Genomic DNA, 12,415 nt, shown 5'->3' on the forward strand with positions numbered 1-12,415 from the left:
GAAAGCTGCCAGTGGGCGTATATTACCTTGCCTGGCAAGATACTTTTTATACGCCCACATGAAATGGCCGTCACCCATGTCCGTCCGTCCACAATAGCTTGTAAACACTCTACAAGACACAGTTCTTGACGAATTTTGACAAAACTAGGTGTAAGTGTTTGTAATCACTCAATGATGAACCCTATAGAAAATCAGAAGAATCGAAAAATATTTACTGAGTAACTGCCCCTGTTTTTGAGAACACATTCAATTTTTAGCTCGTAAACACTCTAGAAGGCACAACTCTTAACAGATTTTGATGAAAATTGATGAAATTGTTAATTATCACACATGGATGAACCCTATCGAAAATCAAAAAGATCGAAAAATGTTTCATAGGAGTTATTGCCCTTGTTCTTGAAAATAACAATATAAACACTCAAAGGCATGATTCTTGCGAAACAAAACTTGGTTTTATAATTATTATTGAATATTTGCCCTCTAGAGTTTTCACAAGCTAAAAATTGAACACGTTTTCAAGAACAAGGGTAATAACTCAATATTATTCAGTATCGCCCCAAAGAGTTCAAAAGAAGTGTATGACTGAAGGTTGATTATTTCATATTGGTGATTGTTACTGTACTGCTAAATATTTTTATTCAAAATCAAAGCTGCCTGTGAGCGTATATTACTTTGCCTGGCAAGCTATCTTTATTCAAAATCAAAGCTGCCAGTGGGCGTATTTTACCTTTCCTGGCAAGCTATCCTTCAGATTCCCTTGCAAATTGGCACATGTGCCAAGTGTGGCTCTGGTTGACTATTGTATACATATTTCATTTAATGGTTTACAGCGAGATGATGTTCAATGAAGTTAACGTATTTTGGATGGTCTATGTCAAGGGTCATTTCCGGGCAAGAAAGATAACTCTATGATGCAANTCCTACTTCGGCAATTATCAGAAGAATTTGGTAGAAAAATTAACGGTTATTCCTTTATGTGGGTCGCTTTAATAAGAAATTAAGGTCAACTGTCTTTTATGCATGGCATGAAAGGCTGGAATAGGTGGTGCTTCATTGTAAAATGCTATTCTATATTTAGATTTATTCATGATCATACAAGTCCCTAACTTAAACACAAAAAAACTGATTAAAAATAAGATAACTGTGACTATAATTTACTGAAATTTACTGTTATTTTGCGGTGGTTTACTTTTTCGTGTTGTTTGATTAAATTTTGTGTACAAAATGGACCAAAAGTTTAGTGTAGCCAATAATAAGGGCAGAACTCTAAGGAGAAAATTACAATAAACTTTAGCCAGGAAAAATCGTTTTTTGAAAAGAAGTTTTAGTGAAAGTGATACCTCCATTGACAATTTAGAATTTGACATTGAAAATAACATTGATAAAGATAATATAAGTAATTCTAATGCTTCTCAAACTGGAGATAATTCATAATTCAGAAGAAACATCCACCGGAACAGTTAGGAAATTGGATTTGTTTAAATCACCTGTAGAAATTCATAGCAATGATAAACAATCAGATAATCCAGACACTTCTACTACTTCTAGTGACATTGACACCAATTGTGAGGATAATGACAGCACCCCACAACTCAATATTTTAGATGAACAATATTTCCTTGTAAACTTTTCAATGCTTCAAAATCTTCTAAAAATTATTAGTTGTCCCCTATATAATGAAGAAACTTTAGCAATTTCAAAGTCCAAAAACATGGGACTTGCTGAAGAATTGAAAATAGTTTGTTCTTCGTGTGTCTACGAATCTTCACCAAAATCGGTGATACAAATTCTTCAAAAGCTTCTTTTTATATGCCCACATGAAATGGGGTATAGAAAAAACTAAGTAGTCCTAAAGTCAAACATCTTTCAGGAGCACAAAGGCCCCTTTCTTCAGGTACAGACCCACATGAAATGTCAGTTGAAGTTCAATTATGTCACTTACCTTGGTAGTTGCTAAATGACATTCCAACATTCTTCTCATGGTAGGAATCCAATATGGTTTCATAAAATGATGATTGTTCAATAGCCTAAGCTAAGGAAGATGCAGTGGGTCCAAAGGTTTAAGAAAGTGTTCAATAAAATAGAAGACACACAAACCATTTCACAAATTTTTTTACTCTTCATTCTCTGGATTCCCTGCCTTTGCCTGTATGAATTCCGCCACGCACGTGCATTCGTCACTTGGCTAGGGGTTTTGGGGAGGATATAGACATACATTGATTACGAGTCCAGGAGGAGTTATTATGGCAAGAGAACTGTTACAATTTGGCAACAAAATAATTTATTATGACTGAGGGAGTGGTCATATGTATATTCCTACCTATCCGTAGATGGTATGGTCTACGGCATTACGTCAGTGAATTGTATCTAAATTTGGATTTTGGAAAGTAAAGAACATGCGCAGGCTGCTTGTGGTTCGTTTTAAAAAAAAAAATACATTGCTTTGTAGCTCCTGTATATAGTGTTAGCGCACTATGTCCCCAATCTTAACATCTACATGGCAAAAGGTGATCCAGAGTGACCAGTACACTAGTCCATTTTTAGTTGATCCAAATAATGTGGATACTCTATAGCATAACATAGAGTATCCACATATTTTTTCCATAGCAGATTATTTTTTTGAATGTTTACCCATGTGTTGTGCTATAGAGTATCCACATTATTTGGATCAACTAAAAACGCACAAATAAAAAACTTTATGAAATGGTTTGTGTGTCTTCTATTTTATGGCACAATAAAATGGGGGGCGGCGTATATTGTTGTCACCCACGTCTGTCCATTGGTCCATCTGTCCACAATTGGTCATAAACACTCTAGAAGGCACAATTCTTGAATGATTTTGTTGAAACTTGGTATGAGTGTTTATTATCACCCAAGGACTAATTGCGAAGCGAACGCCCTGCTTTGTTTTCGAATTGATTTTTTTTTTTTTTTTTTTTCGTCTAGGCAGGTCGGTTTTCTGGGCAACGGCAATAGGTACGGGAAAACGGACTTCATGGCGTTTTGTAACTCGTGGCTAATCACAGTTTAAATGTAAAACGAAAACTTTCTGAGAAACATTACGCAACGTTGCAACAAACGGAAAATGGACTCTAGAGGGCGTGTTTATCAACCGAATTTGATCGGGTTTTCTGCATCGTATTTCTTGTAACAAAGGACAAATGATAGCAGTTGAAAATTTTCAATTTGCGAAAACTCGTTGCATACTTTTTTTGCTGAAATTAATCGAAAAATACTATTTCGGTTGTTATCGGACGGATTGACTTGAAACTTACGTGGTGTAGACCGCCAGCATAGAGACATAAAAGTACACATTCAAATTTTTTTTATCACTTCCGGTTTCGATGTTAGTATTTCCGGTGGTATCACTTCCGGTGAAATTGAGTTATGTCAAAAATAACATATGCATTATATTACCAGTCTTAATGCAAACTTATTAAACTAAAAAAATCCGCACCAGAAGTAACATGTTGGCCGCCATTTTGGTTTGCCTCATTTTGCAGAAATTGCTATTCAGAGGCCATTTTTCATCTGATTTGCATAACTTTTGTGTCAAACGATACGTTTCAAGTCTGTCTACAATCCTTAGGCAGCATTATTTTGATTTTCGGTTTTGCCTTTTTTGTACGACCGGATGTTTTTTTTCAAAATTTGAACGCGTATATCTCATGACCTTGACCTTTGATGACCTTTATATTTACTACGATGATAATATGTGACCTTGTCTATCTGATGACCTTTTGACCTTTGGGGTCAGACAACTCTTTCCGATTTTACAGGGGTCTAAAAATGGACCATTTTGAGTCTTTGCAGTGCTATATCTCGGTCCCTAATAGAGATATGGCGATAATTCTTTTGATTTTGTAATGTAGAGATTCTGAGGTTTCCAGTGATATAAAACATGCATGTCTTACATTCAAATTCAAAACCCCATTCACTTAACATGGGGTTATTATTAGATAAATCGGCTAATTAGATTAACCTGGCTGTCAACCCCAATATAAATCAAAGTTTAAGTAGTTTAAAGACACCCTCCCTTTTATATTTCTTTAAAATGTTTTGTGTCCATTTAAGCTATATAAATAGGTTCTGGGATGGATTGAACCTTGTTATATTGTAAGTAAAGCTAACAGAAGCACATTAAAGGCATACCCCCACTTAATTTCCCAACTTTCTTATTTTTTATCCAAATTTCACCAAACTTGGTATGTATGTGTATAATCCAATTCTAAATTTGATGGATATATCGAATTTGCGTATTGCGCATGCGCATTACTAACTTTCTTATTTCTTATCCGAATTTCATCAAACTTGGTATGCATGTGTATAATCAAAATCTAAATTTGATGGATATATCGAATTTGCGTAGTGCGCATGCGCATTGCCAACTTTCTTATTTATTAACCGATTTTCATCAAACTTGCAATGTATGTGTATAACCCAATTCTAAATTTGATGGAAATATTTTTTTTGTTGTGCGCATGGCATTACCAACTTTCTTATTTCTTATCCGAATTTCACCAAACTTGGTATGTATGTGTACAATCCAATGCTAAATTTGATGGAAATATTGAATTTTTGTTGTGCGCATGCGCATTACAAACTTTCTTACTTCTTATCTGAATTTAATCAAACTTGCTATGTATGTGTATAAACCAATTATAAATTCAATGGAAATAACCAATTTTTGTTGTGAGCATGCGCATTACCAATTTTCTTATTTCTTATCCGGATTTCATGAAACTTGGTCTTTATTAATTGACAAACATTCTTTTATTCCTAGTCAATATACTTTAAACTCCAGGCACTTTTGGATATTTGCATTTAGAGATGCAGAAAAGTATTTACATCAATGTAATTGCAATAGACTATAGACAGTTCTAGTTCTATTATGAAAATCAAAAAAATTGAAAAATAAATTGTATGGGTAATTGCCCCTGTTCTTAAAAAAGCGTTCAATTTTAGCTTGTGAATACTCTAGAAGATTTTGACGAAACTTGGTGTTAATGTTTTTTATCACCAAAGGCTGAACCTTATCAAAAATTAGAAGAATCCAAAAATAATTAGTATCAGTTATTGCCCTTGTTCATGAAAACGATTGTCAAATGGTTTGTGTGTCTTCTATTTTATGGAACAATAAAATAGGGAGTGCATATTGTCCTCACCCACATCCGTCCGTCCTTCCAGAATTGGTCATAAACACTCTAGAAGGCACAATTCTTGATGCATTTTGACAATACTTGGTTTGAGTGTTTATCAACCAAGGATGAACTCTATCGAAAATCAGAAGAATCGAAAAAAAATAGTATAAGTTATTGCCCTTGTTCTTAAAAATGCGTTCAAGTTTTAGCCTGTAAACACTCTAGAAGGCACAATTCTTGACAGATTTTGATAAAACTTCGTAATATTATTCAGTAACACCAGTTCAAAAGAACTGAAGGTTGAATATTTGATACTGGTAATTGTTACTGTACTGCCAAATATTTGTATTTACATTCAAAGCTGCCAGTGGGCGTATATTACCTTGCCTGGCAAGCTATCTTTAAATTTGAGTCTGCTTTTCTTACAATATTTTTGCATCTTTAAGCATGGTGTATGTATATCTTATGACCTATTTGATGTAGAAGCTTGAAATTTGAAAGACAACTAAACATTTTGAATATGAATTAACCCATGACAAAAAAATTTAGGTGGGCGTGGCACATCTGGGTTACATTACTAAATGTTTACATTTTGGGGCAGGGCATAGGATACATTTGTTCAAAAATGGATTTTGCACACAATTACCTCATTCATTTGGCCAGTTTGTTTTAAAAGCTCAGTTGTTTCTGCTTGATTCTGACACAGATTTTGACGAAACTTGGTGTGAGTGTTTGTAAACTTTGTAATCACCCAAGGATAAACTCTATCGAAAATCAGAAAAATTGAAAAATATTTAGTATGAGTCATTGCCCTTGTTCTTGAAAATGCGTTCAATTTTTAGCTTGTAAACAATCCAGAAGGCACAAATTTGATATGTTCTAGTCGGGTGCTAATTATCGGACAGATTCGATTCTACAGTTATTCAAACCTGAACTCCGAAAGTGACGTAGGTGTTGTTAACTGAGAGTGGTGCATTTAAATAAGTTATCCGATTTGTACGATTTTGGTGTCTATCAAAACCTTGTAACTTTATCTAATACTTGTGAGAAACAGAATTTTTATATATATCTCTGGGGGGGAATTTTGCTGTCACCCATGTCCGTCGGTCCGTCCACAATTGCTCGTAAACACTCTACAAGACACAATTCTTGACGGATTTTGACAAAACTTGGTATGAGTGTTCATAATCACCCAAGGATGAACCCTATTGAAAATCAGAAGAATCGAAAAATATTGAGTATGAGTTATTGCCCTTGTTCTTGAAAATGCGTTCAATTTTTAGCTCGTAAACACTCTAGAAGGCAAAATTCTTGACGGATTTTGACAAAACTTGACATGAGTGTTTGTTATCAGCCAAGGATAAACCCTATTGAAAATCAGAAGAATCGAAAAATATTTAGTATGAGTTATTGCCCTTGTTCTTGAAAACGCGTTCAATTTTTAGCTTGTAAACACTCTAGAAGGGACAATTCTTGACGGATTTTGACAAAAGTTTGCATGAGTGTTTGTTATCAGCCAAGAATAAATTCCATTGAAAATCAGACAGATAGCTTGCCAGGCAAGGTAATATACGCCCACTGGCAGTTTTGATTTTGAATAAAAATATTTAGCAGTACAGTAACAATCACCAGTATGAAATATTCAACCTTCAGTCACACACTTCTTTTGAACTCTTTAGGGCGATAATGAATAATATTGAGTATGAGTTATTGCCCTTGTTCTTGAAAAAATGTTCAATTTTTAGCTCATGAAAACTTTAGAAGGCAAATATTCAATCTTCAGCGCGGGACTGAATAATAAAAGCAAGTTCTGTCAAAATCCAACAACAATCATTCCTTTTAGTGTTTAAGAGCTAAATATTTTTCGATTTTTCTGATTTTCAATAGGGTTCATCCTTGGGTGATTACCAACACTCATACAAAGTTTTGTCAAAATCCATCAAGAATTGTGCCTTCTAGAGTGTTTACGAGCTAAAAATTGAACACGTTTTCAAGAACATGGGCAATAACTCATACTAAATATTTTTCGATTCTTCTGATTTTCAATAAGGTTCACCCTTGGGTGATTTCGAACACTCATACCAAGTTTTGTCAAAATCCGTCAAGAAATAGAGTGTTTACGAGCAATTGTAGACGGACGGACGTTCATAAGAAGTGTATGACTGAAGGTTGAATATTTCATACTGGTGATTGTTGCTGTACTGCTAAATATTTTTATTCAAAAATCAAAGCTGCCAGTGGGCGTATATTACCTTGCCTGGCAAGCTTTTCAGATTGCGTTAAAATACTCTTTTTAACGATATATGTCAATGATGAATGAACATATTTTGAAATTTTTTGTAAATTTTTTATCTCCAGAACTAATAAACAAATTTAATTATCCCACATCAATGTGATTTTAATGATTAGGATGTATCTGTTATTCTCTCTTGAAGGATATGTGACATGGATAGTTTGCTACACAAATTCAAATTTTGCCTAAATTTTAAAAAAAATCTAATTTTTGTGGTTTTCTTTCTGAAAACAAAATCCTAATGTGTGAAATTGATTGACATCAGAAAAATATTTAGTATGAGTTATTGCCCTTGTTCTTAAAACGCTCGTAAACACTCTGGAAGGCGCAACTCTTGACGGATTTTGATAAAACTTGGTGTGAGTGTTTGTTATCACCCAGGGATGAACCCTATTTAAAATCAAAAAGATCAAAAAATTATTAGTATGAGTTATTGCCCTTGTTCTTGAAAACACGTTCAATTTTAGCTTGTAAGTACTCTAGAAGGCACAATTCTGGACAGATTTTGACGAAATTTGATGTGAGTGTTTGTAATCACCAAAGGATAAACCCTATTGAAAATCAGAAAAATTGAAAATATTTAGTATGAGTTATTGCCCTTGTTCTTAAAAACATGTTAAGTTTTAGCACTCTAGACACTCTAGAAGGTTCAATTCTTGACAGATTTTGATGAAACTTGATAATATTATTCCGTATCGCCTCCAAAAGTTCAAAAGAAGTGTATGACTAAAGGTTGAATATATCATACCGGTAATTGTTACTGTACTGCCAAATATTTTTATTTAAAATCAAAGCTGCCAGTTGGCGTATATTACCTTGCCTGGCAAGCTATGTTGTAATGATAGACGAAGAAGAATTGCCCATGTGTAATTTGAAAATTTTTATTTTCAGACCCAGATCGAACAGAACCTTTCTACTTTTCAGCAGTCCCAGTTAATATTCGCATGAAAAAGATAGCTGGTAAGTGGTAGCAATTCCTTGAGTTGTATTATGGTTGATGATAAGATTTGAATTTGATACCAGTAATGTAGATTTAAAGATATTATCAATTTAATCTGTATTAATCTAATCCATATTAAATATCTAAAAGATGTATGTTCTCTTCTTTTGATCTTCTATAGGAGAGTATCTTGTATAACACCCAAAACCAGTGGTTCTATTTGAAACATTTTAAATTGTTATAATTGTGCAATAATGTTCATCAGATAATTCAATAGTATTTTGTTGTTGAAATGTTCCTTACCTTCAATTTTGTTTAGCATAGTTATATAGAAATAAGATATAATAATAACATTCTTTGATATTTATGGAAATGGAATCATTTACCCTATTCACTGATTGATATAAAAACATGAACCTTTTCAAGGCAAGATTTGTTTTTTCACTCTATTATAGATGCTAGTAAAAGACCTAGAAACAGTATCAACATTTCCTCAACAAGCCTCAGCTCATCAGCAAAGAAAAAGACAAATAAAAACTGCCAGCCCAAATTTACAAGTTTGAGACTACGAAATAAAAAAGCTCTGAATGATGATGAAGATTTAGAAGCAGTAATAGAAGCTGTTCAACTACAAGAATCTGATGCAGATAATGTCAAAGAAAATTCTGTGATTCCTTCACAAACTGATTTATTACATGATATACCACAAGGAAGAAGTAGTGCTTTAAAAGGAATTTTAAGTAGATCAGTATCAAACAAATCTTATTCAGAAAATGAAAGTATAAAAAATAATATTAAACCCAAAGCCACAACTGCGCGACATTTTCCAACAGGTAACAAGGATATAAGAGACAAACAAATTCAAGAAAATGAACAATTAATTAAAGATTTATTAAGCAAAACACAGCCATATCATGATCATTGTTACACAACAATGTTTGGAAAGAAGAATGGTATTGATAAAATGTCTCTGCAAAATTCTGATGATGAAAGTAATTTTGATGAAAGTACTGGACCAATTATTTACAATTGTAAATTAGAACCTATTTTAAGTCTACCATCTGTAAGGAGCACTATTGATATGCCAATGGTTTGCAGTGAAGAAGTTGTTGGTGATGTGATATGTGAAGCAGAAGGTGATAAACACGATGGATTCAGTAAGTTTATTCCTGATGCATATTGTTTCATGTCATCCAACAAAGATTTGAAGTAGAACTCAATTCATATTTTGGAGAGATGTTATAAAAGTTTGATTTTGATGATTTTTGAATATCTGATTTTGCCTTTGATTTAGTCAATATATGTTGTTTATATAATGATTCTAGTGCTATAGATTTTTACTGATTATGAGGAAATGCGCCAGGAAGTGTATGCTTACTCTTTTAGACACCTGATACCACTTTTCATTATGAAATACTAACTCACTTATGATTGATATGCTTCCTCATGTGAATAATTCATTTGCTTCTAATAATTTTTCACCAAAAAGTTGTTTTGGATTTCGGGTTTCGTAATTGTCTGAACGATTATTATCGTAATCAAGTTATGCTCAGAATTTTCTTTAATTTTTATACAGCCACATTCTAACTCTTGAATCATGTTGGACTTTAGGACTACCTATTTTTTTCTATAGAAGATTAATTTTTTGAATGTTAACCCAAGGCTTGAAATAAGCGTCCAGACACAGACATTATCTGGTACAATTTCGGCAAATGACCGGTACATTCTCGTTTGAGCTGGACATTTTTGTCCGGTACCAAATCTATGAAAAATATTTTTTTTGTTGAAAAGATCGTGAATTATTGCGATTATGGCTGTAAATATTGTGTGTTCTTTTTTGCGTAACAGATTGACATTTCTCGCCTCGGAAAGCAAATAAGTTCGGAACAACAACAACATAGTCTAGATCATCCAGATTACTAGCACCTGAGAGAAGACATACAAGGTCTGGATGATCAAGTCAAAACACGAATAAACAGTGTTAAGTCAAGTCGTTTGTCCGAATCTTTTAGTGATTTTAATTCTATAATTACTTTATATAAACTTGATAATCATGAAGTCTAATCACACTTTGATATTTGTATTTCAAATATTACATAAGAATTTTTATACGCCCACATGGAAATGTGGACGTATATTGCCGTCGCCCCTGTCAGTTGGTCCGTCAATAGAGACAACAGTTTTCTACTGATTTTAATGAAATTTGGTGTGATCATTTATATTGATGACAAATTTTAATTTAATGATCTTTCGATGAACGGTTTTTGAGTTATTGCCCTTGAATTAGGAAAAACGTGTCAAAATTTGTTTATCGCGCACAATAAAGACTACAGTTTTCAATTTTAATAAAACATGGTGTGATCATGTATATTGATGGATAATTTGATCTATTTGGGTTATTGATATTAATTTTTAAAAATTTGGTGGAATTTCTCAGCATAAATAAATGGCAGTAAATATATATATATCATTGAATTCAAACTATTAACATTTTTTCAATATGAGAAAATTCATACTTTAGTCACTAAAATTTAATCATTTCTGACAGCTGCCAGTGGGCGTATGTTACCTTGCCTGGCAAGCTATCCTATACAAAGATATACACTGAGCCGGATTGTCAGGCACCATGTTGAATAAACACCTCTGGATATTATGATAAGCGCAAGTATTCTTAAAACCGAAAGTAGAAAAATAATGGAAGTAGGAAATTCATTGGCGGATATAAATAGATAACTTTTCGTGTCCAATTAGATAAGTTATTACTTCCGATGGCAATTTTTTTATGTTCCTAGAACTTCAACAAGATACGATTTACTTCAATAATGTCTTTTTACTTCCCTGAGAGTCATCGGGAATATAAATCCCTACGGCCTATTTGAATTACATAAACTATACTTAGCTAGTTGTTAACCTGTATTGCACTTGCAGGTCAGAAAACGGTGAATTTCAGTGTTAAATTGATGGGTTTTAAATGCAATTTTTCCTGGAGTTGACCAGTGTTTTTCATGATCCAATTTCACCAGTACTCTATCCCCTTCCTGTAATTCAGATAGGTCTGTAGCGGCGTTGTGATGATTGAAGCTAAACTTGTATCTGTCTACGCCGATCATCATGTTTCTTAACTTGGTTAAAATCTGGCCATTTTGGTTTAACATTGTCTGGAAGAGTTGGTAGAGTTGATCTAATCTGTCGTCCCATTAAGAGTTGAGCAGGACTAGCTTTTGTTGCTTCTAAAGGTGTTGCATGGTACATCAACAAGGCAGTCTGTGGATCTGGTTGATTTAAAATCCTTTTCGCTGTTTGGACAGCTCTTTCAGCTTCTCCATTGGCTTGTGGGAAATGTGGACTTGTAGTAGTGTGATTAATCCCAAATTTAATACAAAATTTCTAAATTCGTGTGACGAAAATAGTGAGCCATTGTCCGAAATGAGCTTGTCTGGAATCCCGAATTTCGAGAACACCTCTTTAAATTTAGATATAACTGCTGGTAGTAGTCGGTTGATGTAAAATTTCCAAGAATCTCGAGAAGTAATCAATTATAACTAAGTATTGTGTGTTTCTAAAGGTACATAAATCCGCAGCTATTTTCTGCCATGGTCTCTCTCATGGCACAAAATGTAAATGTAAATGAATACGATCCAGCATTTCTTCTCTGATGGAAGTAGGTATAGCAATTCTTTTGCCATAGGTAAGTATTCCATTAACAGTACTTAATTTATCAAGTACTGAAAAGTAAGGTTTAACATCAGGTTTCTCTTTCATATTCTGGCCATCCTTGTTTAATGTAATTTAATACAACTTTCAGTGTCTCATCTTCTTTTAGTAAGTTGGACAATACTGGCAAGTAACTGATCTGTAGCTGGCCATGTAGATACAACCGAATTTACAAATACTTCAACATCTTGGTCTAATTAAAAAATATCAGAGACTAATAAAGTACTTCTTGACAGAGTATCTGATATTAGTAGTGTCTTTCCAGTCCTATATTCCGCAATTGGATTGAAACCATCATTCTCATTAATGAACGTTGGCACCTTATTG

General features: G+C 33.5%; 1 protein-coding gene across 1 annotated transcript; it reads left to right on the plus strand.

Annotated features, from left to right (window-relative positions):
- Window positions 1–1,957: 1,957 nt before the first annotated feature.
- Window positions 1,958–9,587, plus strand: LOTGIDRAFT_155068 (hypothetical protein; the record flags this gene model as incomplete). Its single annotated transcript, XM_009065574.1, has 3 exons — window positions 1,958–1,982; window positions 8,326–8,394; window positions 8,830–9,587. 3 exons carry the CDS (start codon window positions 1,958–1,960, stop codon window positions 9,585–9,587), a joined length of 852 nt encoding a protein of 283 aa, XP_009063822.1.
- Window positions 9,588–12,415: the final 2,828 nt, after the last annotated feature.

This window comes from Lottia gigantea (assembly GCF_000327385.1).
Source record: "Lottia gigantea unplaced genomic scaffold LOTGIsca_7, whole genome shotgun sequence".
NCBI lineage: Eukaryota > Metazoa > Mollusca > Gastropoda > Lottiidae > Lottia > Lottia gigantea.